Source organism: Actinia tenebrosa, unplaced genomic scaffold (assembly GCF_029948245.1).
Source record: "Actinia tenebrosa isolate PJP-AT-01 unplaced genomic scaffold, QUT_ActTen_1.0 PGA_scaffold1__47_contigs__length_23844297, whole genome shotgun sequence".
Taxonomy (NCBI): domain Eukaryota; kingdom Metazoa; phylum Cnidaria; class Anthozoa; order Actiniaria; family Actiniidae; genus Actinia; species Actinia tenebrosa.
In genome coordinates this window covers 357,231-382,194 of record NW_028292578.1, presented here as the reverse complement: position 1 = coordinate 382,194, position 24,964 = coordinate 357,231, and the positions used below count along the sequence as shown (strand labels likewise).

Here is a 24,964-nt window from a genome sequence, read left to right as displayed (position 1 = left end):
ACGTCTGCCATCTTCAGATTTTAATATGTCGTGTTTGTTATAAAAATAGTAGGAAGTCCGCTTCTAAACCGACCTTCTTGGTAAATAATATACATTTAATAATAATAACATACATTTAAAATGCGCTTATTAAAAAAAAAGAATGCTCTAAGTGCAAAAATATAGAGATTGTAAAGAGAGAGAAAAAAAGATACATAGTTACTAGTTATTAAACGCAGGTTTTAATAAATAAGTTTTCAATTTAGACTTGAATAACGAAAGAGATGATTCAGTACGTGTAGCAGGCGGAAAAGAGTTCCCACAGTTCAGGGACACACACAGAGAAATATTTAGGTCATTCGCTCAGTGTTGAGCGTTTGAAACCGCTCTAAATAAATAAAGTATTTCAAATAAACTAAATTAATAAATTAATAAAATATGAATTTGCATTTTGAAATGAAGCCAGTGAGGTGGCTAGTAATTGTATAATATAGTAATTTAATATAGAAATGATCGAAAGCTGAACCTTCACTAAAACTAGCCAGTCAGGATGATTGGCCTGCATTTTCATCCGTCATTACGTGCCGCAAGGCCAGACCATTTGTACTGTATCTAATAAAATGCGATTCTGATTGGCTGATTAAACTCTGCTCTGCATGAGTGGCCCATCTTGAAAGGCAGCCGTGCCTTTGCATCGAAGAGAGACGAACGGTGAGCTTGCAATGATAGAGACCTGTTTTAACACCTTGGACAATTATTTACATGTCTCGTCTCGTCTCGCTTCGATGCAAGGGCACGGCTACCTTTCAAGATGTCGCAGGGAACTGTGAAAGGGACTATTGAATGTGACAGTGGATAAGACAGCTGTACATCACATGAGCTTCTCACTCTGCACGTAATTTGACAATGCACATATCTTTTACTTTTATAGAAAACCTTCTTTTTACAATTATAACCCGGATATAAAAGCAAATTAGATTCTTTTAAAATAATTTTTCTAGGGTTTTCCGGGTTCAACGGTTTTCCTCCCTCCGTAAAAATCAAGTTCTAAATTCCCAATTGGAATCCAGTGGAAGAAGAGCCACTCTGTGGAAATGACACTGTTAAATCTTAGCCATTTATTATTGTTCATGTTAATGATTTTGATTAAAATTATAGAACTTTGTTTCCCCAAGCCTACGGTTCTCATCCTCGGGAAACCAAGGATTAAAACGAGCGACAGAATTTTACCTCTGGGCTCTCGAGGATCACACCGAGATTCTGGACTAGAGATCATGTTTACGAGAGAAGTGGTCTACACAAATCATTTTTTCAATATTTTTCAAATTTAATAAAAATTTTACGAGGTATCTCATAAGAGTTTTGCTATGTCATAACTTCTGTAAATAAATACGTTTAAATAAAACTTGGACTATTTAACTTATTACTAAAGGAAAGGAAGAGGTTAGTAAGTCACTGCGGTTTTCCGATGACAATCTGCGAACTGCAGCATTTTGGCAACGCCCTGTCGTGAAATATTTTACAGTTACTCCAGTTACAGCCGAAGTTGGGGTCGTCGCCAAAGATAAACTATAGTTTTGCTATGTGCGGAAACTCCAACCTCGACTCAGTCTCGTACCCAGAGCTCCTCGGTATCGTTCCTCCCCCGAAGAGTAGGAAATATTATTTGTGGTCACTGAACGAAACTGTAAAATGGAGTATTAGTTTTTCACTGTTGCCAGTCTAGAATACAATAGGGTACCGACTGATTATCTTTGATACTGACATGCTTCTGAAAGATAACGACCAAAACCTTCTCATACAAGGCAAGAGATTTGAATCCACTATGGTCTGCTAGTGTTTTTGTTATTCGAATCACAGCAGTCTAATCCATCCAGTAACCAAACTGTCATTCAATGCTTGTTGGCGGGAATAACAGGTCTTACTCATCGTCGTAGAGGCCAGTGAGATTCAATTCTGATCTCTGAAACTGTTGACCTGTTCGACCGAGATGTCTCTGCCTTATTCTTCAGTCCCATGTGACTCCATCGGTCATCCCCATGGTTTTGTATAGAAATATACGATGATGGTGAGAAAGATGAGAATTAATGAATATGCCATAACTTTGTCTTTGGACTCGCCTTTATATGCTGGCGAAAGAGGGTAAAACAGCTCTTCTTTACATACGTCCTTGTAGCATATTCCGGTCTGGTCCGACGATCTGTTAGAAATAAAACAATAACCTTTATCGCTATCACTATTGCTTTCACCACAACCCCTAAAATCACCAACACACTTCAACATCAACACCAATCACGCCAGTCAACGCCAAAAATGTGCCGTAGCCACCTATATGGTTGATCCCGTTTTACCCGGGCTACTTTTGTCGTCAGAACATTATATTTTTCCCTCATTAAAAAAAGACGTTTATCAGTTACACAAGTAAGTAAATAAACTACGGGACCATTTTTAAAAACCTTCCACTGTCCAAATGGTGAGGCTGCATAGTACAATCGTCTTAGTCACCAGGTCTTCAGAGTTGTCATCTTCATCATTTATACCACAAATTCAGTTTTGATGTATGGAGTTCAGAATCTTCAATCACTCTTCGTGCAACTCCCCTTCCCTCCATCAATATCCAGTACCTAAGCAGCACGTTCCATGTCATTTATTGGCTACGATTTTCAACAGTTGGCTTCTGAATTGCATCCAAGATGGAACCTCTTGGGATCAACAATATCCATGAAATCAAGGATCCATAACGAGCTTAAATTCTTAAACCCGAGTTTTTTTTTGTGTGTAATTAAACCAACACAATGTGCGAATCCCTGACGCGTGCCTCTCAAATAGGAACTGAAATTGTCAGATCGGCTATCCACCTCGGCGTGAATTTGATTTTATGGTGTGATCGACAATGCACGCTATTCGTAAAGTTCAGTTGCTCAGTAAAGGTTGCTTTAATAATGTATATGATTAAAATAACTGAAGGCTGAACAAATCATAACCCACTCAGTTTTAACATCTAGACTAAATTACATTAACTATTCTACTTCTACAGACTTCCTAAATACTCTATGAGTAGTATACATTCTGTTCAGTAGACGACTGTCAGAGTAAGAAGTATGATTACATCACTCCTGTCATGAAGGACCTGCACTGGCTACCTATCACGAGAAGAATTGAATACAAAAATCTGGCATTAACTTGTAAAAAGTTTTATTCTGAACTGAACCCGATTATTTGGTATTTAAAGATTAAAAGGTGTCACCATGGTCAAGGAAGTACAACTGGATACAAGAACCTTCTATTGGTTCCTGACATGAAGAGCCAGATCTACTTTTGGTCGTTGTGGTTTCACTTCGTCTCCCTCTCCCATAATTGATCTTTCACTACTTCTATACTTTCTTCCTTATCTTTCTTCCATCCCATTACATTCATCAATGCATCCCATCAGACGAGTCAGTCTTTTATTCATTCATTCCATTTTTGTTTCTTTTATCCATCCATTCATTCATCCACCCACCAACCTATCCATCAATCCATCGATCCACCCACCCACCCACCCATCCATCCATCCATTCATCAATCCATCCATCCACCCACCCATCCACCCACCCATTATCCATACATCTATCCATTAACCCATCCACCCATATACCAACCCACCCACCCACCCACCCACCTTTCATTCCTTCCCTACTTTCATCTATTCCATCAACCTATCTTTCGGTTCATTCCATCCCATCCATCTCATCACTGTACCATTCCTACCTTCCATTCATCATCATCGTCTCATTACTGATTCATTCATATCCCTACCTTTTCATTTTCACTTGCTCAGTTGCAGGAACAGTAATAAATACGACACTCGTCTCCAGCATGAATAACATCTGTCTTGGACTATAACTATTATTGGTGGTCGTTTGGTTCTGTTGTCCTACAGACGACCCATTCAAGACCGCACTAGAAGACAACGCCAATGATACTGTTGCTGTTGGCATAATTGTACTATTGACTGACGAGGCATTCTGATTGGCTCGTGTGTTGTTTAAGGTTGCATTGGATTCTGGGGTTGCTAAGCAACTAAGACCATAACCGCTGACACAATAATACCGCCATGTCGTGTATTCGTAACTGTAAATAATAGATATTCTTGTGAGAAAATAGGAGTTTTGGCCTCCATTTGTTTTTTAGTTATCCGGACACTCTCATTTATAAGTTAGTGGTTAAGACAAAAATATATCTCTTTTTAGGGACAGAAAAATGCCGGACAGATGCATAAGAGAAGCTAATAGTTGCCCGCACTGGGTTTGCACGAACAAAGCGAACGACAGAATAGAAGCAACGAAAGATTGATTAGAACTACATCACTGTTTTCTCGGAGCCTCGACTTTGAATATATTGTTATTAACTCACTCAATAGATATCGAAATATTGTCATCAGTTAAGGATTACCTTATTCTGAGACCAACAACCTCCATCTGCGTTACTCCTCGATAGATCCCTGCTTGTGCAACGAGAACTTGTATCAACTGTACCTGAGGAATGTCTTGACATTCACCAGTGGCAGTGGCATTTGTGGTGGACGGCGAGTCTTTGATTTGTTCTCTGTGACAAACAGAAAAGGTTGGTTTTAGAGAAACAGTACAGAACACTAGCGTAGGGAGGGGGAAACGGGACACATCCCCCCAACCCCATCCCACCAAAATAAAAGTTTTAAAGTTTGCTTTCGGCACTAAAATCTAAATAGTTTATGCATGATTCCTGTGAATTTTTATTTGTACATCCCAGTCCCTATCCGCCTCACTAAAGCGTGACCTCGCTACGACCCTGGTACAGAAAGCACATGCATAAAGGAGTAGGCGTAATCCTTACTTTATAATAGGAAGCCAGTCTTCATCTACTGCAACACGTGCGTTACCCGTGCGTCCCACGTGAGTGGCGTCCAACAAAGCTTCGTGATTGGTCCGCACTAGTTCTCTCACACGTGTACAGTTGCGCATATCACTGAAACCAAGTTTTATCAGGCAGCCGGAAGTAAGAGCTTCTCCGAAGAGAATAGGATTTGAAAGTGGAGAAGAGGAACAAAAGCCATCCACACTGGGGGATCTGACGGGTAGCTGTCTCGATAATGAATTCTGAAATATATGATATGACATATCAATAGGAAAAAAGGAAAAGAAGGAGGACAAAAACAAGGAGACGAAAGAAAAGGAGAAGGAGAAGGAGGAAGACAAGTGAAAGGAACTGAAGAAAGTGAAGGGAAATAGAGAGGGACGATATAGAATGATAAATAGGAAAGGAAAGGGGAAGGAAAAAGGAGAGATAAGAAAAAAGAGTGAAGGGAAGAAGGACTGCAACAAGAAAGATGGCGGATACTTACATTTTGTGTTTTCTTGAGTCCAAGCAAAGGCAGCCCCTTGATGTACCCTGGGTTACCTGACCGGTATATAGCATCAGGAGGAATCGCACCGGATGTGTTGAATAAAGACGAATGGGTAAACTTGGAGGTGAAAAACTGGGTAATAGAGTTGATGGGTGTATCCGTTGAAGCGATATTTGACGGAAATGACGACAGCGGGGTAGGTATTTGGATATTACCCAATAAAATAATAGCTTTGACTTTACTAATCTCTTGTCCGAATATCTCGAACTGGTACGTAACGTTAAGAACAACATTAGAACATATCTTGGAAGTAGAATTAAAAACAGGGAGAGGAGGCGCAACTTTACCATCGTCGAATCCACACCTCCAAACGGAAGATTCCGAGCCATCCGATTCCACTCCCGATCCTGGTCCTGATTTTACAGGAACAAATTTCCTCGAATCGTCTGTGCAGAAATACTGCACGTCCGCATCAGCTAACGATGGAGGTTCACTTTGAGTTTGACCAAGAGCTCCTCTCCTTAGCACTGCCGCTGGTACTGGACATGGCGGGCTTGCCATTTGCTTTGGCATTAAAAAGCTGGACGCGCTAAGAGATGATGAGGCAGTACACAGGGATTCCGTCAGTTCTGTTGTACAACTAGAATCCATGTTCTCCAGGAAGCTTACAGGTGCATTGTGAGAGCATAAACCACTGAAGACCTGTCTTGGGAGGGTAAGGATTCCCAGGCTTGCTCCTCGGTACTGGTTGTCGTTACTGTTAGCTGCTGTTCTGATGGTCGTGCCTACTTTGTATGTATCGACTGTCAGGCTTGATGGTTGGGCACTCGTCTGATATGAAAACCTAACAATGCAAAAGGATTTCCATGTATAATACATACCGTATTTCCTCTATTAACCCCCCCCATCCCCGGGAGCGAATTCACTTTCAGTGCTTTTGGACTGGGGTCTTATTACATGTGGTCTAAAATGGGAAAGTGGGTTTGGCCCATTCGTAGGTTAACAAAGGAACGAGTCTCCAGAGTCTCTTAACAGCGCACTCGGTATTACCTTGTGGTTTTAGCAGCACTGAGGAGTGTATTGTATTCTGGTAGATCTTTAGCCGTGGTTGGTGAAGTATAGTTAAACCAGTAGCCAATAAAAGGGCTGTTACTAATGGTAACACATAAAAATGGGTTCACATCAACCGAGTCAGGCCAAGCTGCTTTACAACTGAATTCCAACGGACGTTCTAAAGCATCGCCTCCAAAGAATCCTTTTGTACATGAGAAGGACGAATACTCGTTGGATGAACAGTCCTGGGGTTAGATATAGAATAAATGAAATAAAATATTACATGTACATTCTGTGTAGTACAACGCACTTCACAAAGATAATGTCTTTTGCAGCGGCGAGACGCGCTAAATCCAGATGAAAGGGAAACATATTTGATTTTATCAATAAAAGCGAGCGCCTCGTCTAATGCCGCGCGCTTTCGTAGCTTTTGACATTCTCCTCCTTTCCCATCCCCTCTTCGGTAGCAATTATTTTTTCCAAGCTTATATTATAGTAGGGAGACTGGCAGAGAATTTTATTGTTAGAACCAAAAGTACGTTAATGCTTTTCTTTCGTCTGAGTCGTTAGCCATTACGGAAACCAGTAAGAGCAACGCGCTTCTGTTGCGTACAACCTAACACTCAAATTAACATATTTTTCCACTTGTTCGACCTTTTATGCAGCGAATAGACCCTTGCAGTACGTCGGAATGCAGCTCAATTTGGAGGGCAAAACAATAGGTTTCCAACTCCCAGGAGATTGAAATTTTTTTGTTTTGTCCTCCAAATTGAGCTGCATTGTTGCACTTGCAACGGGTCTACAGAGATTGATCGGACTTGCACTCCAATCAAAAGAGTCCAAGTAGAGTTGTAACCGGAAACCAGTGCAAACTTTGGGCAAGTGTTGCGCACAAAGCAAAGTTCAAATACCACCATTTCTCGACCTGTTTTGGACGCATGAAGTGAATAGTAAATTAATGTGTAGCGTGATGTTCACACGCACACTATCTATTTACCTGATCACAGCAGCAACCAGTATCACACTGCTGTTCCTTCAGGTTACATGGACAGGTCAGTTCAATATCCATGGATGCTGTTGATGTCGAACCACCTGAAATCAGTTATCGAAGTATATAAATTTGGCATATTGATTAGACAACACTGATATAGTACCACTACTAGAGAATCTTTTTCTCCTGAACCTGTACCTAGAACCCAGAGAAAAACCCTCAAAGGGAGGGAGAGAATTAATGACAAACTCTACTAGCAAAGGACACTGAATCCAGGAATTTAACCCGGGTTATAACTGGTAAGAGGCAAGCATTCTCACCAATATGCCACCCATGCATCCCAAGCATGTTAGCCAATTTCTATAATGATAGCTCACTATCTAATTGCACATGAAGTTTGCTAAAGATGTCTTCCAAATAGGAGGAGTGAGTGAGTTTCTCTTTGACTGCTCTATCAAGGGTTTTTCAAATTTTTCTTTCTCTGCAAAAACTTTCTTGCCAGTAAACCCTACTTTGACTTTCAGGGAGCTTCTCAATTGGGTTTTAAATATCCAAGTCTTTTCATTCAACCCATAATAGTAAAGTCATCATCATTTATTCCCTCCTTTTCCTATTTAAAAAGTCTTGGCTCTAAAGAACCTAGTTGCTCAGAATACAATTTTACTCACCAGACTTGTCATCAACTTGTTGTTGTCTTGATAGATCAACCCACAGATATGCCCCGACAGGGGAGGGCTTCAGTACTGATGTAGCCTTAGGACAACATGATAACTGCACCAGGTCTCTGACATGGCCAGTGGGACTCCCAACCACAGAGAGACTAAGGGTCTTAGAGACCTCTGATTTCTGAAAGAATCGAGAGAAAAAAATGTTAGTTAAGAAAAGTTACAATGGGGAAAAATACTGATTTTTTAGTATGAATTCTATGACAAACTAGAAGCATTTGGAGGCACACTGCAGTGGTGAGAGCACTCGCGTCCCACAAGTGCAACAAAGGGTTCTATTGTCTACTGAACTTGCCATCATATGTGAGTAGAGTTGTTTGTATGATAAACAGGATGCATTGTGGTCTAGCTTGGGTACAAAAAACACCATATAAGGCATGGTGAACAAAAGATGTTCGTATCCAAGCTAGTCCACAATGCACCATACTTGCTATCTCAGAAAAGGTCTACTGGGCTTTTTCTCCAAGTTCCCAATTTTCCCTCGCTCCACAGATTGACTACCTTATCAAGTGGGTTGTAAAACCTGTTAGTCCTTCTGACCTGGAGTGGTATATCCGATTTGAAAAAATCCAATTATACAAACCCTAAACTGTATTTCAGTCGCTGCCAGCTTCAACTGGATCACAGAAAATGCTAAAGTCACAGCATCGTTGGCCTCTGCTGGACAGTTGATATAAGAACTGTTGATCTTCCCTGGTGGTAGTGAGGTCAGAGAACATAATATATCCATAGGAATGGTTTGAGGAATGTTGAGTGTCAAAAGGATGCCGTAGGATCCATGGATTGTAGTTGTTTGAGGAAAAAGTTGTAGAGTAAGTGGATTGAGGGTGAAAGTTACTGGAGTTCCTGGAAATAGAAGAAAATAATGGTATATAATATGAGGCTAACTGTGGAACTGTGATTCATTTGAAATGCAAAGATCAATTAATATTTCATGAACTTTCTCTTAATATCAAAAGCCAGACAGAAAATGAATGACCAGAGATTATCAGGCAAAAGAAGCCATATCTACAAACAAATTGAATGATGGAAAATATTATTATATACATGTAGACTGGGACAAAATAATGGATGGCAAGACACAGGCAATGGACAGACAGACAGTCCTCCATTACCAAACTACCATGCAACTAGCATTGAAGCTCAGTCATATAATACAGTATAAAAACTTATTTGATTCTACCTCTACTAGCTAAACAACCAGGTTTTAAACCAGGTTTTCTGGTTTTCCCCCTTCTGCAAATCTCATGTGCTAGATTCCTATTCGATCTGTGAGTTAGCCATACACTGACTTGGATCAGCCCAGAGGTTGTTTCAGGGTTTAATCTGTGAGTTAGCCATGCCCTGACTTCAATCAGCCCAGAGGTTGTTTCAGAGTTCAATCTGTGAGTTAGCCATGCCCTGACTTAGATCAACCCAGAGGTTATTTCAGGGTTCAATCTGTGAGTTAGCCATGCCCTGACTTAGATCAGCCCAGAGGTTGTTTCAGGGTTCGATCTGTAAGTTAGCCATGCCCTGACTTAGATCAACCCAGAGGTTATTTCAGGGTTCAATCTGTGAGTTAGCCAAGCCCTGACTTAGATCAGCCCAGAGGTTGTTTCAGGGTTCGATCTGTAAGTTAGCCATGCCCTGACTTAGATCAGCCCAGAGGTTGTTTCAGGATTCAATCTGTGAGTTAGCCATGCCCTGACTTAGATCAACGCAGAGGTTGTTTCAGTGTTCTAACTGTGAGTTAGCCGTGCCCTGACTTAGATCAACCCAGAGGTTGTTTCAGTGTTCTAACTGTGAGTTAGCCGTGCCCTGACTTAGATCAGCCCAGAGGTTGCTTCAGGGTTCTAACTGTGAGTTAGCCATGCCCTGACTTAGATCAGCCCAGAGGTTGTCTCAGGGTTTAATCTGTGAGTTAGCTATGCCCTGACTTAGATCAGCCCAGAGGTTGTTTCAGGGTTTAATCTGTGAGTTAGCCATGCCCTGACTTAGATCAGCCCAGAGGTTGTTTCAGGGTTCGATCTGTAAGTTAGCCATGCCCTGACTTAGATCAGCCCAGAGGTTGTTTCAGGGTTCGATCTGTGAGTTAGCCATGCCCTGACTTAGATCAACCCAGAGGTTGTTTCAGGGTTCAATCTGTGAGTTAGCCATGCCCTGACTTAGATCAACCCAGAGGTTGTTTCAGGGTATCAATAAAATTTCAAGAAAGAATTTCAAGATGCATTTACCTGAAGAGTTTTCTGTCAAATACTGAAAATAATCCACCCCATCTTCTGAGGTTAAGAACTGTGGCACAATAATTTCTGTGGGAGGAGCTGGAGTAGGGATGGTATTTGTAGCTGAGGTAGTGGTGATATTTGATGGTGTCGCAGGGGCTGTGGTTGGTGGGGGTGTTGTGGTGCTTGTTACAGGGCCCTTGCCACAGATGACTATCGTTGGTAGTTTAGTAACATTGTAGGTCTGTGCTATGCAACTGACTTGTGCAGACTGCACTGACTGGGTCCCAGTAGAAACTGTTACATATGGCATCTAAAATAAAATAAATTTTCAGGTCTCAGGGTTTGTGAGGTAAGTGTTGCTCGTTTGGTCACAATGTTTTCCCATTTCAGACCATGTGTCATTTTCTTGAGCATAACATTCTTTGTTTGAGTTGTGTCCATATTCATGTGACTTCTCATGCGCAACCATTAAAAAAAGAAACAATACTCTAGGGAATGACACGTGGTATGAAATCGGTAAACATTATGCCAAGACAAACGAGGTCTAATGGACCAAATCCACTTCCAAATGCATAATGTATTGACCATTTCAGACCATTTCAGACCAGATGTCACTTTCTTGAGAATAAGATTTGTTTGAGTTGTGCATATACATATTCATGTGACTTCTCATGTACAACCATTAAACAAAGAAATAATAATCTAGGGAATGACATGTGGTCTGAAATTAGGTCTATTTGAATAGCACTAAGCTACAGAAGTCTTTTTGGGAATGGGATTGGTATGACACCTGAATATACAGCTAAAATATGTCTCACCTGAGCAACTCTTTGTCCCACATCAATGACGGTGGGTTCAAATCTGAATTGTGGTCCACCATTAGTACCAATGACAGAGCAGTTAACTACAGCTGGAAACTGCCCACTGACTGCCTCACTAAAAAATAAAAAATAAAAAAGGCATTATATTCTATTATTATATTCTATGTCAGTGGAAATGGGCTGCGCTTGGCGTGATGAATGGAATAAACATCAAGATAAAAATATCATATACCCTTGGTAGGATTTAAACCCAATATAGACTCCTTGCATGTGACATCAAAGCAGGTCAATTTGGAGGAGAAAAATAAAAGAATTTCGATCTTCTCAGAAATGGAAATCTATTGTTGTGTCCTCCAAATTGAGCTGCATTCCGACGTACTGCAATGGGTCTATTCGACATTCTAGTCTGATGTGTTAACCACTACACTACAAGGGCCTAACTACACTGGAAAACACAGCAGGATAATGAAATGCATGGCAAAAGTTCATGTGGGGTTTACAGGGAGATATTGTTTTGAAAGGGAAAGTTGAACACCGTAAAGTAGAGTAATGTAGATGATAATTGAAATGTCAGTAATAATGGGCTGTGTGTGATGAATGAGGTAAGATTACTCAGTAAAGTTATATATTGATTTTTTATCCACATCTATATACCTTAGTTCCACCTGTACAGTTTGACATGTACGATCAGTAGCTACAAGCACAGGATCACTACAAATTGTCACAATAGGTGCCTTGGTTACTTGTAAATATCTGCAAAAAATGCATTCAAAATAGAATAATTAAATGCACAAATAATTACTTACAAAGGGTATCTATTAATCCTATACATTCACAAATAACTTATTACACTTGCATTCAATATTGTGAAGGGATAACTTTTGTCATGTCAAATACTTGGATGTCAACCGAAGCATTACTGATGCCTTGGGTACCTTCCCACCAAAACTACCATACTTTTTAACAGTGTGCAGTTACCTGATATTACATGTGTGATAATTAGACTGGTTTTTTTAAATAAAATTACATGAGCTGCAAGCTCAAATTTGTGGGTTTTTCCCTTCCATCAATCAAAAATAGGTACCTTTCATAATTTTGACTAGCGGCAGTAAAAAATCTAATTCCAAGAGCAACTTGCAACTATTCAGTTTACATGATATTTTAATTGCTGAAACATTTTGGAACAAATAACCTGATGTACAATCTATTGAAAGAGAAGAATCTTTACCCCGGTTTTCCTTTAGATGTTGAAAAAATAAACTGTGTAGAATTCCCTTCACTTTGTGCCGAACACTCCACAGTGACTGGTTGGCCAGGTGATAATATGCTGAAACAAAAACGATCACACTCATATTTCATTGCTATATGACACAATAAAGTTGACAATTGGTACTCCTTTCATCGCTGTATATTTAGGTACAATCAGCACATATAGTGGTAAAACATTATTTTATCAACACTTTGAGGCGTGGGAGTAATATCCCTTTCCTTCTCTACTTTTCATTTTGTTTTCTCTTTTTCCTTCTTTCCTTTGTTCCATCCATACATTTTTATTTCATATTGTTCTACGATATTTAGTCTGCTAACCTGAATGGGATAACAGCTTCTGTTTGCCCAATCAATGCAGTTGTGTTTTGAAGTACAATATTTGTGAGCCCATTGCCAGATTCCAGTATATTGCACACAACAAGAACCTAAAAAATGAATAATATCTGAATAATTAATAAATAAATAGTATGTGAGAAAGACATACTTATTGTCTATAAATGGTAATTCAGTAAAAAATGGTACCCCATACACCTCTACCCTAGTGGAAAATTTGAAATCCAAAGGGTTGTGGATAGTTCAATAAGGGTAAATTACAGATTATTATTATTATTTTAAGTGGGGAGGGGAGGGTTGAATGCATATTTATATCTCCATAGGAGAGGTATCCATGGAATATATTTGCAAATCATTGACTTACATTATCATTCTCAACAGTCTCATTAAAAGTAACATTTAATGTACTCGTGCGTAAGTTCTCAGGAACGACAATCAATCCTTTAGGATGAGAAGACGTATGGTTCACGTCTACGAAAGCTGTCAAAGAAGAAATAAATAAAGAAGGAGGAGGTTAGTTTTACGATTAGATACAGTGAAAAACGAGGTTAAAACAAGCTCAAATAGAAACATATTAATGATGAAAAACAATAAGCTTACATAAAAACGATGAAAAGCAAGCAAGGAAGTTCTCGTAAAAATAACAATGTTTTAATAGTACAAACCAAACTCTTACTTTTTATTCGTTTGTACCAAACTTACCCGATGAAGAAATCCCTGCCAAGCACAACAGAATAAAAAATGGAACATTGCAGATAATTTCTGCAGTCATTGCAGCATCATTTTATCAAATGATTGTCCTAAAATTCAAAACTAATTCACCTAACAACAAAAACAACTTCATCCGCCATTTTGAAAACAAAAATTCGCGCTCAGAGATCAACCGCTGACAAGGTATAGGAAAACCAAAGGGATCCCATGAAAGTTATGAGTGGAAAGAAAAATCTTCATCAAAATTTTAATCTTTTACACGATCCTGCGTTGCTTTGTTTCTTTCTTTCTTTTTCTTTTGCTAAATTCAACATAGCCAGGTACGAGGTAGGTAATAATGTTGCTATTTACCTTCAAACAATAAATTATATTTAGTGGGCTCCCTGTGGTGCGCATGCAACTTGCCTTTAAGTTTTAACTATATTATGACATCACAATGAAAATATCATTGCAAAACCGTGAATTTTAGTTCACGACCTTTTGATTTACTTTCTTATTTATTTACAGATAGATGGGGGAAAAAATTCAGTCTATTTTCAAGCTAAAGAAGAATAGTAATCTTTGACCATTTTCTATGTAGGATTTATCTAGGAGCAAAAAAGTTAGAAGTACAATGAGCAAATGGACGCTTAGACATGCTAGTCATGGGACAAGACGCCAAAGAAGCTTAAATAGGCACCCTTATCGTAATCAAAGACAATCAAAGTGTACCAAGAGAAAACAACACGCAGTTCAGGTATATAACAACAACTTATATAAAACTGCAGTCCTGTCTTTAACCATCTTTAGTACAGTTTTCTCCGCCTTAGTTTATGATAATTTTGTCCGATGTTGTCTGATTTCAAAAGTTAAAAACGTAGGAAACTTCCTAAGTTTTTTTTCGTAGGAAGTAAACTTTTAAAAGTGCGCGCTTTTGCTTTGCAATTTGTTTTTTTTTCCCTAAAATTACCAAACTAAGTATAGGAAGTATCATGCATCCTTAGCAGATTATTTAGCTTGGTTACTTTAGAAAATATAACAGTTTATCAATATATAGCTAAAAGATCTGATGTACCGCAGTCTTGTCATAGAAATCTAAATGCGCATCATTTGTGGTATGATCGACAGGTTGACAGAAGCACCAGTTCTGAAGAGATACTATCTGCATCCACATTCCAGGAACAATGTCTTTATGGTTCATTTCCTGGTCACGGTCCAGACTTCTCTACCATGTTTACGGGTTTCAACCCTTCTTACAATAATTCGAAAACTACGTGTGACAAATGCAACACTTTGGCCCAAGAAATGAAAAACAGACCGTTTGGCTATGAAGGAGTATTTCAGATATCCTTAAACAACATGCTTCGAAACAATGCCGCCACTAATGATAGTGATGTCCAAACTGTTTCAAGAATTAGACAACAAGAACTTGATCATAGAAGTGGTGATAAGTGCAATACCTGTCAGTTGTTAGGATCAGATTTACATACAACGCCGCACACCATTAATGGCTACCCTCAATTTCCAGGAAGTTTTCATAGATCGACTTTAAGTGGTTTTCAATCACCAACCAGTAGTTGGGCACCGCATCATGGACAGAGCGTCGTGGATGGATATGATACCATGTTTGAACGATCTCTGCAAAGTACGGTATGTTCAACTGATCTGAGCCAAGCGATGCATGCATGCGCACTTGGAAAAACCCCTTTCAAACAAAAGCGCAAGTCAACGCAAGCAAATTATCTTCCACTTGTATATGCTAGCCCAAACGTGACAAAACTTCAAGTTGCATTTTTTCATGATCAAGCAGTACTTTTTATACATCAAGTTGATTTTCATTACACCAAGACCCTTGTGTTCTATGTCTAGTCATTTGTTTCGCTTGTCTAGTCATTTGTTTTTGATATCAAGCGCAATGTTTAAGTTGACAAAAGCAGCCATCGCAATCAAAAGTCAAAAGGGAACGCTAGAAGCACTCAGGAGAAGATTGATTTCGATCAGCTTGCGATCGATGAACGCGCTAGGTCTGGAAGCTAGTTGCAGGGCGGGAGGAGGGAGGGCGTTGAAACGGGCATGGGCACTACTCTGCCTATCAACAATGGCGGACCGTTTGTGGAGGATCACCATTTTTCATGGTGTTTACGCTAGATTTTATATAGCAAATGCGGGCGCAGGGCATTTTTGGTTTTATTACAATGTTTTCCAAAACCTAGTTTATATTTTTTTGAAATGTTTATATAGTGTTCTACTTTTGTGAAAAAAATCAGACTGAGCAAATTTGAGCAAGATTGGTTTTTTAACATCTCAAATGTAGACTAGCGAAGCGCTTAGTATTAGTATGTACACCTTCTATATGATTTCACCTTCTATTCCTATAAAATTGACCTGAGGATTGTTAGATGTTTTACCTTTAACGGTCCAAAAGTGAAAAAGAATGTGCTGAAGAACAGTGTGTGTATATTTTTCTCTGGAGAAGTGTCACAATTTCCGATCATTTCGTTCCATTTTTGTTCAACATATGTCAACTTCGCTATCGATTCGCTAGTCTACATTTGACTCTTATCGTGTTTTGGGTGTTCTCTAACACCAATAAAATTGTTTTCTTGGCTAAAAACAAAGATAAACAAGCCTAAATTTACCTTTGAAAGATCTTCTTGTCAGCCGCACTTCCTCCACAAACGGTCCGCCATTGTTGATAGGCAGAGTAGAGCCCATGCCCGTTTCAACGCCCTCCCTCCTCCCGCCCTGCAACTAGCTTCCAGACCAAGCGCGTTCATCGATCGCAAGCTGATCGAAATCAATCTTCTCCTGAGTGCTTCTAGCGTTCCCTTTTGACTTTTGATTGCGATGGCTGCTTTTGTCAACTTAAACATTGCGCTTGATATCAAAAACAAATGACTAGACAAGCGAAACAAATGACTAGACATAGAACACAAGGGTCTTGGTGTAATGAAAATCAACTTGATGTATAAAAAGTACTGCTTGATCATGAAAAAATGCAACTTGAAGTTTTGTCACGTTTGGGCTAGCATACTTGTAACAACTCGCGTTTGGTTGCTTCACCTCAACTTGCTTTTCTCTTCGCACTTAGTTACACATAAGTTATCTAAACTCTACCGCCATCTTAGTTCTTTCCGCTGAGCGTCGTCGAACTTCTGGCATCAGTATAGATTCTATTCTTTACCCAAAGTCCTCACAAGAAGTCGATGCCATATAGCAATGGTCAAGTTGTTTTCCCAAGACCCAGGCTTAATCTTGTGTTGACTAACCTGTATTCTATCTTATACAGGTCATATAAAGGCGGCTGTTCAGTGCGCATAATGGCAATCTTTATTATATTGATGTTAAGCGCGCGGTTACCCTGCTGGCAGAGAGTAGCGCGGGTCATCTGCGCACTAAACCTTTTATGTGTGATGTGCGCATTGACACTGAATAGCGTGAAACTATGCCCCAAGAATGTAAGAGGAATTAAGTGCTACACGAATGGGGTGATAATGACTTGCGGCTCGCAGAATGTGCAAAGAAGCATTCGGAATCATCATGACTTGCAGATAAGCGATATATATCTCTCTGAAAAGTCGAGCTGTGTATTCAGTCCTGATTTGACTTATTGCAATATGAGTGCGAGAAATGAGTGCAGATCTATTCCCCTTCTCGTATCTGCCTAGAGCTATTATACACGACAACCTATGAGTAGCTTTTTGCGCGTTTTTGCGCAAGTATATCAATCAAAGACTACGTGTACTAACTTTGTATTTTGTCCACAGTACTGCAGGATGTGTGAAGACCGAGGCATTTACAACTGTCATGTAACGTACTGAGCTATCATAAAACGATCAAAAAGTTCTAGGTTTCAACGTCTTACGGCAACAGGCATTGGTATACTATTATTTATGCTTGTTACTTTGGACACCGAGTTTAATTCCAAACCTCAGGAGTTGAATTAAAATTTGTGATTTAACTAAAGTAGAAAATAAAAATAAAAATATTGCTGTGTTTAATTAGTTAATTATTTTAGCTTTTTTCTGCCAGGAGGGAGCATAGGCATTCGATGCTACATTGATTACTTTGGTATCTGGTATATCAGCTTCAGGCATTTCTCTGTCCCCTGGCTTCACCACCAGGCGAATGGTGTCTGATTTGACATCTACTGTCGCCTTGTCTTTTGTTGCTGTAATATCGAGAATTCCTGTCTTGTGTTCTACCTGCAATAATGATTTTTTTTCCAACGACATATTTAATTAATAGTTGAATATACGCTTGGTTTTTAAGGCTTAACCCTTGATTATTCGTTACTTTTGGGATGATGAGAAATGTTATCAAACATTTGCGTAACGTAACAAGATCTAACAAGGATTAACAAGTGCATGTGTTAACGAACTACTCGAAGTTAAGTGCAAAAAAAACAACAAAGAATGGTCGATATTTTCCCTTGATAAGCTATAGTCAGTGAAAGAAAGTTGTGGCTTTGTCCTACATTTGTCTTACAAACTTAAAATATGATTAGAGTTCATTTTGTATAATGAAATTAAAAATAGATTTAAAATAACTACTCCTTTGTAATCGTAAAATTGAAAATATCTCTCAGCTGGTCGGGGAAAAAACCAACTATTTTCTTACCTGGAAATGTGGTTTCTGCAGCTCCTGAGGCCGTGGCACACAGCCAATTTTAGCAATGTTTATAAAAATAAACAGAGTAAATAGAAAATACTTAAAGTCTAATAAAATTAGCTGGTTCATCTTCAAATATTCCGTTATTAAGTTTAAAATTCTCTGAAGTATCGACACTTCAAGAGTCAATGATTCTCATGCAGTCACGACCAATTAATTTACCTGCTCTGTTTGAGCGCCATGAATTATGTACACTACATTTTATATTTTTAGACAAAATATTCAGTTTTTAAAGTAAAAAAACATATATTTTTAGGTCAAAACATTGTCAACTTTAAATTTTTGGAGTCTTCCGTTGATGGGATGAATATAAACTCACAACATCCGTGTGAAATTTCAGAAATTCTCCGTCATCATATAACTTTTTCTCTTACTAAAAAGAACATTTTCTGTAGAAAGTTATATTCTAAATATAAAAGCACATTTTCGGTTTATGTTCAAATTCATAAAAAGTGCAAAAATCATAAAATAAATGCAGTGCTGGATTAGACTAATTCTACTGTAATAAAGAATTGATTTATTCCAGCTGCGAGTGCTAGACGTCGGTTCCTTTTTTTCGAGATTCACTGGCGCTACCGTGTAGAGAGGTTTCTGAGTATCTGCGAACCCCCAGCTGTATTAAGTTCTTCATCAGTTCTGATAGCAGGTCAAACAATTTTAAACACAAATCAAACAAAACTTCATTAGCTTTTCTAATCATAAGAGCTGATGATATTACATTCTGCATCTGCAGTCAGTAGAAAAGCTCGCAACTTTCGATCTGAACTGAACCACGCCTATTTGTCTTTTTAAATGTTATTGATCGTAAGCGTGGCTGCTTCTGGGTCAGTGGAGACAGTCTAAGCCTCTGGTTACGAAAACGACATCTTTTAATATTTAACAAGTATTTCAGATTGTTATAGGATTAACAAAAAGCTGAGAGGAAATATATTTTCTTTTCTACATGTTCTCATGAAGCTTCATTAATAGACTTTGAAAAAAGGAGTTCTATATCACAAGCTAGATTGAGAAGATGAAGATTCTTTGTAAGCAATCTTGGTTTATATTCCTAGTCGTGGCTTTTTCTCTTGGTGTTAAAAAGATTCACTCTGCAGGAACAAATGGACAGAAAGCTCACTTCCAAGTCGAAGATAAGTCAGGAGATTTGAAGATTACAGCGACGAAAGACTTAGCCAAAGTCACCGCTCAAGCGGATTCGGTACAAGTCGTCGTGAAACCAGGAATGGCTGAATATCCTGTGCTCAAGTCAGATAAACCTATAGTTCATGTTGTGAACGGATGGAATACGATGTCCTTTAGAAAGTCATTCATCCCAGAGAAGGTTAAAAAAATTAACAATACTTACAGCGGAAAAGAAGGGAATAAAAAGGCACGAACGAGAAGTGATTCCGTGAAGAGTTCTCGTACGTCCTCTAGCTTTGTTTCAACAGGAAAATTGGCTGCTTCTAAAAGTAAATTTAACCGAAATTCGCAGAGATTCAAAAGTCAAAGAAAGAACCATCGTCTTCATTTACAAGAGGGAAAGAAAGGCGAAGTCCTAGGGAGCAAAAAATCGAATTTCGAAACAGGATTTCGTGTTACTGGGACAGCCGGCAAACTCAAAATGGATGTCACGAAGAAAGAGACAGAAGTATTAAGTGAGTCAGGGACTTTAGATGTTTTTCTGAAGCAAAAGCCTGCCTCTAAACAGACAACAAAACCAGGTAATGATGTCTCAGGACGGAATGCCGATCAAATTCAACATGGTACTCCAGAATGGCACGTTATCAATGATATTGGTTTACGAAAATCGCTTGTACCCGTGAAGGGACACAGACGACATTCGAAGATGTAGAGGAGACAGTGGAAGGAAGAGAAATTAATTGGGAGGCCGGGGTTTGGGGTGTGGTGGTTTGAATCAAGCTCCCACACGCACGTATGTTGCACGATATTTTTATGATACAACCTTTCTTTGGTTACATTTGACGTCATTTCTGATCTGGTTGACAGCACATGATGCTTGTTGCAGGAAGATAAAATCAAACTACATGTAAATTTACCTTTAGTTGGAGGCTAATATTTTACTTTGTCTTTTTCTCTGTAGAGATAAAACGATTTATAAAATAACTGTTATGAATGTCACGTTCTGATTGGTTTGGAGCGCGTGCTTTATGAGAGCGCATTGCACGCGCGCGCACTTTCCGTTGCGTCATTCCTATCTATTATTGTAATTTTTTTTATTTTATAAAAGAAATAAAAAACTTGCTTGCTGTGCTGGGTGCAGTCATAAAGCACTTGGGGGTTGGCAGAACACTCGAGAAGTGTCGAGAAGCACTCCGCTATGCGTCGTGCTTCTCCTAACACTTCTCTCGTGTTCTGCCAACCCCCAAGTGCTTTGTGACAGCACACAGCACACGCGCCCGTTTTCTATTTCTTCAATATTAAATTTGATTTAATGATAGAAGACGTTTTACTATGGTATACAGCTTTATTCGTAGTTCTTTCTTTCTTTCTTCCTTCCTTCCTTTCTTTCTTTCTTTCTTTTGCTCAAAAATAACCAAAGCATTCAGCTTCAGTTTTAGAGATTTGTTAAATGCATAAGGATACCCCCCTCTCTCTCCTTTTCGATTCCCTCAACCACATTCCATCCATACCTCTCCCCAGTCCCTTACCGGCCAGTCTTTGTTTTGAAATGTGCAGTATGTCAGTATTGCTAGGGTCTCAATATTTGACTTTAGATATCCCTGAATCTAAATATTCTAAGCAAATCGAGCCAGATCAAGAGGTAGCAGCAGTACTATGTTCAGGTAATCCAATCAATCCATCAATTTTACAGCGATATTCATTGGTTTAAGGAACACGTGTTGTAGCACGACATGTGTTAGTATAAAATAGCTGAGATCACTTCTTAATGATTACGAATTTTTTAATCACATTCCCCGTCATTACCAGCAAAACAGGTAGGATTGTTTACCATATTAAATAAAGAAAAGAGTTTTCTATTTAGTACCGGTTAGGTTGATTTGGAAGCCAAGTATTTTGAAGGTTTTCAATGCCGAATGAAAATATTGAATTAATTGAATTAATTAAAGTACGCTCAAATGGATTGAAAAGTATTGTAAAAAAATATTTTAAAAAAATTTCATTTTGGAGTTGGAAGTAAACGTAAGTTTAATTTCATAAACATTCCATAAATATGAATTCCTGAATATTGTTTATGAAAATATATCGTTATTTATAATTATGGGCAGGGGGAAAGGGTATTGGAAAACTGTTTTCAGTGCTCTATTTGCAAAAAGTTAAAAAATTGATTGTTTTTTCATAAATTGTACCTTAGACTAAAAAAAGTATGTTGCAGGATTAGAAGCAGAAAATTCTCAAGCTGCACAACTAAAGCCACCACAAACACCATTATTAACTCCAAAGGTATTGTTAATTGATAGATAATTACTGAGGCACGCAGCATTCGTAGGTATGATGCAGGCAGCTGAGGGCGTAGCCCTCAGCTGCCTGCATTATACCTACGAATGCTGGGTGCCGAAGTGATTATCTAGTATAATTATTGTTCTTATCAAAATCCAATTGTTTTCTTTCTAGCTAGTTTATCATAGAAACAAGGCCAATAATGAATGAACTAAATATGTCTGATTTTCCTCTATGCATTCGTTGGGATAATGCAGACTGAAAACAATGGATTTTGATAAGATCAGTAATTATACAATATGTAAAATAATCCTGCTAGTAATAGGCATTTCAACCTTCCTTCACAAGTGCAAACTTGCTCCAAGGCCAGAGGCACAGCAGAATAGATTTATAACAGGAGGGGGGCCAGGAATGGAGGTTTTTTTCCCGTATGGTTACCTATGGTAGAAAGGATTAGTCTGCGCAGCACACTGTTGTAGCTTGGAGCTGATTTTGATATTTAAGCCACAACACATTATTAATTGCAAATCTTTTTCAGAGTGAACAAGAACAAACAGAAAGTTGTTCTACAAACAGAGGTAGCACAGCTGCTCAATGTAAGTAAGAATTCATACCTTATTTAATCTACAGTTGAATATATTCATACGATTTATATTTTATTCCATAATTTCTTAATTTTGTTCTTACCTTAATTTGTTCCAGATCCGTCGCTCCACTTCTTAGCAGCGCAGGGAGAGGCTGCTAAAATCAAAGAAGAGATTGACAAAGGTATTTACAATTCACATGAAATTTTTAGTAAGTGGCAGTGACCACCCTCAGTGTCTGGCCTTTACTGATCATTATGATTTCTTAATGGGCTGACTGTGAGATGTGTATGGAGATTTTAAGGGAGTTGATAAATTACTATGATGTACTTTGATGGGGACCCTGTGTCCTATCGTGCAGCACAAGCCTATGGCCAAAATTTCAAAAAACATTTTTGAGTGATGGGCAATGATGTATGTTCTTGTAAACTCCCCTTAGTAACTATCATTAGTTACTGATACTATGGTGATCCATTTGCTAATGTCTGATTCAGTACTGTGATTTACAGCCATTTCTATTCGATACAGGTGCCAACATTAATGCCGTAGACAAGACTGGACTCACACCTCTTGCATGGGCAGCAGCTCACAGACAAGTATGCAAAATATAATAATATTATAATCACACTAGTTCACTGTCCATTCATTAGATTTATGACTGCATTCTCTCAGGAAGTCCATTCATGTACTGGTACATGCAGGTAATAAATCCAAATAAATGTGATTTTTAAAATATTTTCTGTGTATTATCTTTGAAGGCCCTGTTCTCGACTCATCCCTATACTTCATCTTTTTGTTTTAATTTAGAAAGCAACAGTTACCCTGCTATTACAGAATGGTGCAGATGCAACAATATGTAGCCCCAGTGGTGAAAGTGCCCTGGCATTTGGGACATGTCAGGGCCAATTGGACGTAGTAGAACAGTTATTAGAATATGGCGCTGACCCCAATGTTTGCACATTGGTAAATAAATTTTCTGGAAACTATTTAGCAATTAGCTCTTGAGCCAGAATGGGCTATTGATTCATATAAAGGCCTTGAGGGCGAGAGGACTAATATTGTTTTAGTCAAATCCAACTAGCTAGTGTCAGTCAAATATTTAGATGCAAACAAGTTTCGAATTAGAGTTAAATTTAATGTTTTGGTTTTCAAAGCCAGCATTTTTTGCTACTACATGTATAGTAGGATATAACTTATAGCAGGGATGGCAGAACCTAGCTCCCCCCCACTTTTTGTGAAATTTTAATACATTTTCACTCAACTCAGCCCCCCCACCTTGCCATACAATGTCACTATTGAGCCCCCCAATCAAAAAACTGCTCCGCCATCCCTGTATAGTCTAGTAGTGGCTCATCCAATCAGAATGCACCTTTGATAATATTTGACTAACAGATAGTTAGACTGGGACTACATAGGCTTAGCAACCTAATCAACCCCCTGCGCCACCAATATTTCAAAATTACAACATTGTAGCAATGCAATTACCCCCTCCCTCTTTAAAAACTTTGCTTTATCATGCCTGATAAAGTCAAAATTGGACTGGCCATATAATAAAAAGGGTTTTAGTAGGGTGTATATAACATCATTGTAGGCTCACTCCTCCCTGGCCCTGGGCCCTAATCCCCTGAGAGCATGTTCGCGGGTTAGGTGGAATGGTTATTAGAACACATACTGGCACAGGCCTTTGACATGTATTTTATATCATTCAGTATATTGTGTTTGCATTACCCAATAGCTGTCCTTTATTTTTCAGGATGGAGGGTCTCCTTTGATGTTTGCTGCTTATAATGGATATCCACAAATGGTCAAGGTTCTTTTAGGTTTGTTAACATTTACTGATGAAACTGATCATATTGGAAAGTACATCACAATAGTGTGTGCTAGCTTACGATCTTAATTGTTATCTTTGTTTTGTTATGAACCAGAACATGGTGCAGATCTGACTGCTACGAATGATGAAGGTCACACTGCTTTCAGTCTGGCAGTTGGAATGGGTAACAAAAATGGTAAGCTATTAATGAGCAAAGGGCAAACATTGCCCTCCATAATACTCCAGTTTCGAGTTCTCTTTGCCCAGCCTTAGTCTCGGTTGTGTGTTATAATATTCAGCTATTCAACCAAAACCCATGGCATTTTTTAATCAACTTGTGTTGTTCCCAAGAATGTGCATTCCTTACTATACAATGGACCTTAATGAAAGAAAAGACAATTGTACTCAATTTGGAGGTGTAACACTAATGTACTAACAAATCACTCTTTTCAGTTCAGAGAGTAATAGATGATTATTTAAGGTCAATATTGGAGAATCCAAGACCACAGAAACTTAAGACGGAAGGACAATAAAAAGATGGATGTTAACTGCAAGAAAACTGAAGGAATAGGCTGTTTACATTTTTATATAAACTAACACTTCCAGAATACCTTTATATTATATTACTCCGTGTATTTTTATATCAAGTGTTTTAAGATGTATGTATAGTATTTTTCGTATTTTTTAAATTTTATCTCATTTTTGGTACATAAGATGTACTGTACAAAAATATTTAATTTCTCCTTTCTTTTATCAAGATTCTTGTCAAGGTTTTCTTTTTTATTTATTGTAATAAAGTTTTTTTGCATATCCTTTGAGTTGATATTTAAAATGATAATGATAGAGTACTGATAGCTTGCAACTTGAATCTGAGTGTAAAGCAAATTTCAGCAGTGGTTGTTCTTTGCTGTTGTTGCTTCAATTATTGAAAAAGAAAGAACTTTGCTTCTGCAGTGATTGTGGCAATTGGCAATAATCCAGTTTCATGTTCTCTTGCTCAGTGTCTCGCTTCGAGGCAAAGGCACGGCTACCTTTCAAGATGGCGCAGGGAACTGCTGTGAAAG

General features: G+C 38.6%; 4 protein-coding genes across 4 annotated transcripts; 2 read left to right on the top strand and 2 right to left on the bottom strand.

The window, feature by feature from the left end:
• Positions 1-202: 202 nt before the first annotated feature.
• LOC116296119 (uncharacterized) lies at positions 203-13,586 on the bottom strand. Its single transcript, XM_031704077.2, has 16 exons — positions 13,446-13,586; positions 13,108-13,223; positions 12,729-12,835; positions 12,370-12,468; positions 11,796-11,894; positions 11,139-11,256; positions 10,330-10,630; positions 8,697-8,959; positions 8,057-8,234; positions 7,395-7,489; positions 6,395-6,642; positions 5,342-6,188; positions 4,834-5,096; positions 4,414-4,566; positions 3,778-4,092; positions 203-2,179 (listed from the first exon to the last, which is right to left on the bottom strand). Exons 1-16 carry the CDS (start codon positions 13,513-13,515, stop codon positions 2,011-2,013), a joined length of 3,441 nt encoding a protein of 1,146 aa, XP_031559937.2. The 5' UTR covers positions 13,516-13,586; the 3' UTR covers positions 203-2,010.
• A 3,583-nt stretch (positions 13,587-17,169) lies between these two features.
• LOC116296122 (uncharacterized) lies at positions 17,170-18,213 on the bottom strand. Its single transcript, XM_031704080.2, has 2 exons — positions 18,054-18,213; positions 17,170-17,638 (listed from the first exon to the last, which is right to left on the bottom strand). Exons 1-2 carry the CDS (start codon positions 18,171-18,173, stop codon positions 17,435-17,437), a joined length of 324 nt encoding a protein of 107 aa, XP_031559940.2. The 5' UTR covers positions 18,174-18,213; the 3' UTR covers positions 17,170-17,434.
• Positions 18,214-19,053: 840 nt separating this feature from the next.
• On the top strand, positions 19,054-20,417 carry LOC116296120 (uncharacterized). Its single transcript, XM_031704078.2, has one exon. The coding sequence runs from the start codon at positions 19,117-19,119 to the stop codon at positions 19,936-19,938; it is 822 nt and encodes a 273-aa protein (XP_031559938.1). The 5' UTR covers positions 19,054-19,116; the 3' UTR covers positions 19,939-20,417.
• A 346-nt stretch (positions 20,418-20,763) lies between these two features.
• On the top strand, positions 20,764-24,686 carry LOC116296121 (uncharacterized). The gene is made up of 9 exons (XM_031704079.2): positions 20,764-20,890; positions 21,442-21,509; positions 22,045-22,102; positions 22,209-22,274; positions 22,619-22,686; positions 22,898-23,053; positions 23,844-23,910; positions 24,016-24,096; positions 24,354-24,686. Exons 1-9 carry the CDS (start codon positions 20,776-20,778, stop codon positions 24,431-24,433), a joined length of 759 nt encoding a protein of 252 aa, XP_031559939.2. The 5' UTR covers positions 20,764-20,775; the 3' UTR covers positions 24,434-24,686.
• Positions 24,687-24,964: the final 278 nt, after the last annotated feature.

What these genes read in the sequence shown, in the direction of transcription:
- LOC116296119 (XM_031704077.2), bottom strand. Translation starts at nt 13,515, where the DNA reads ATGACTGCAGAAATTATCTGCAATGTTCCATTTTTTATTCTGTTGTGC. An exon ending in AGACTGTTGAGAATGATAAT is followed by an intron (nt 12,836 to 13,107) that starts GTAAGTCAATGA and finishes TTCATTTTTTAG; the next exon opens with GTTCTTGTTGTGTGCAATAT. An exon ending in GAGCAAGTGAAAATGAAAAG is followed by an intron (nt 2,180 to 3,777) that starts GTAGGGATATGA and finishes TATTTCTAACAG; the next exon opens with ATCGTCGGACCAGACCGGAA.
- LOC116296122 (XM_031704080.2), bottom strand. Translation starts at nt 18,173, where the DNA reads ATGAACCAGCTAATTTTATTAGACTTTAAGTATTTTCTATTTACTCTG. An exon ending in TGCAGAAACCACATTTCCAG is followed by an intron (nt 17,639 to 18,053) that starts GTAAGAAAATAG and finishes TCATTATTGCAG; the next exon opens with GTAGAACACAAGACAGGAAT.
- LOC116296121 (XM_031704079.2), top strand. Translation starts at nt 20,776, where the DNA reads ATGTGCAGTATGTCAGTATTGCTAGGGTCTCAATATTTGACTTTAGAT. An exon ending in CAAAGAAGAGATTGACAAAG is followed by an intron (nt 22,275 to 22,618) that starts GTATTTACAATT and finishes TATTCGATACAG; the next exon opens with GTGCCAACATTAATGCCGTA. An exon ending in AATGGTCAAGGTTCTTTTAG is followed by an intron (nt 23,911 to 24,015) that starts GTTTGTTAACAT and finishes GTTATGAACCAG; the next exon opens with AACATGGTGCAGATCTGACT.
- LOC116296120 (XM_031704078.2), top strand. Translation starts at nt 19,117, where the DNA reads ATGAAGATTCTTTGTAAGCAATCTTGGTTTATATTCCTAGTCGTGGCT.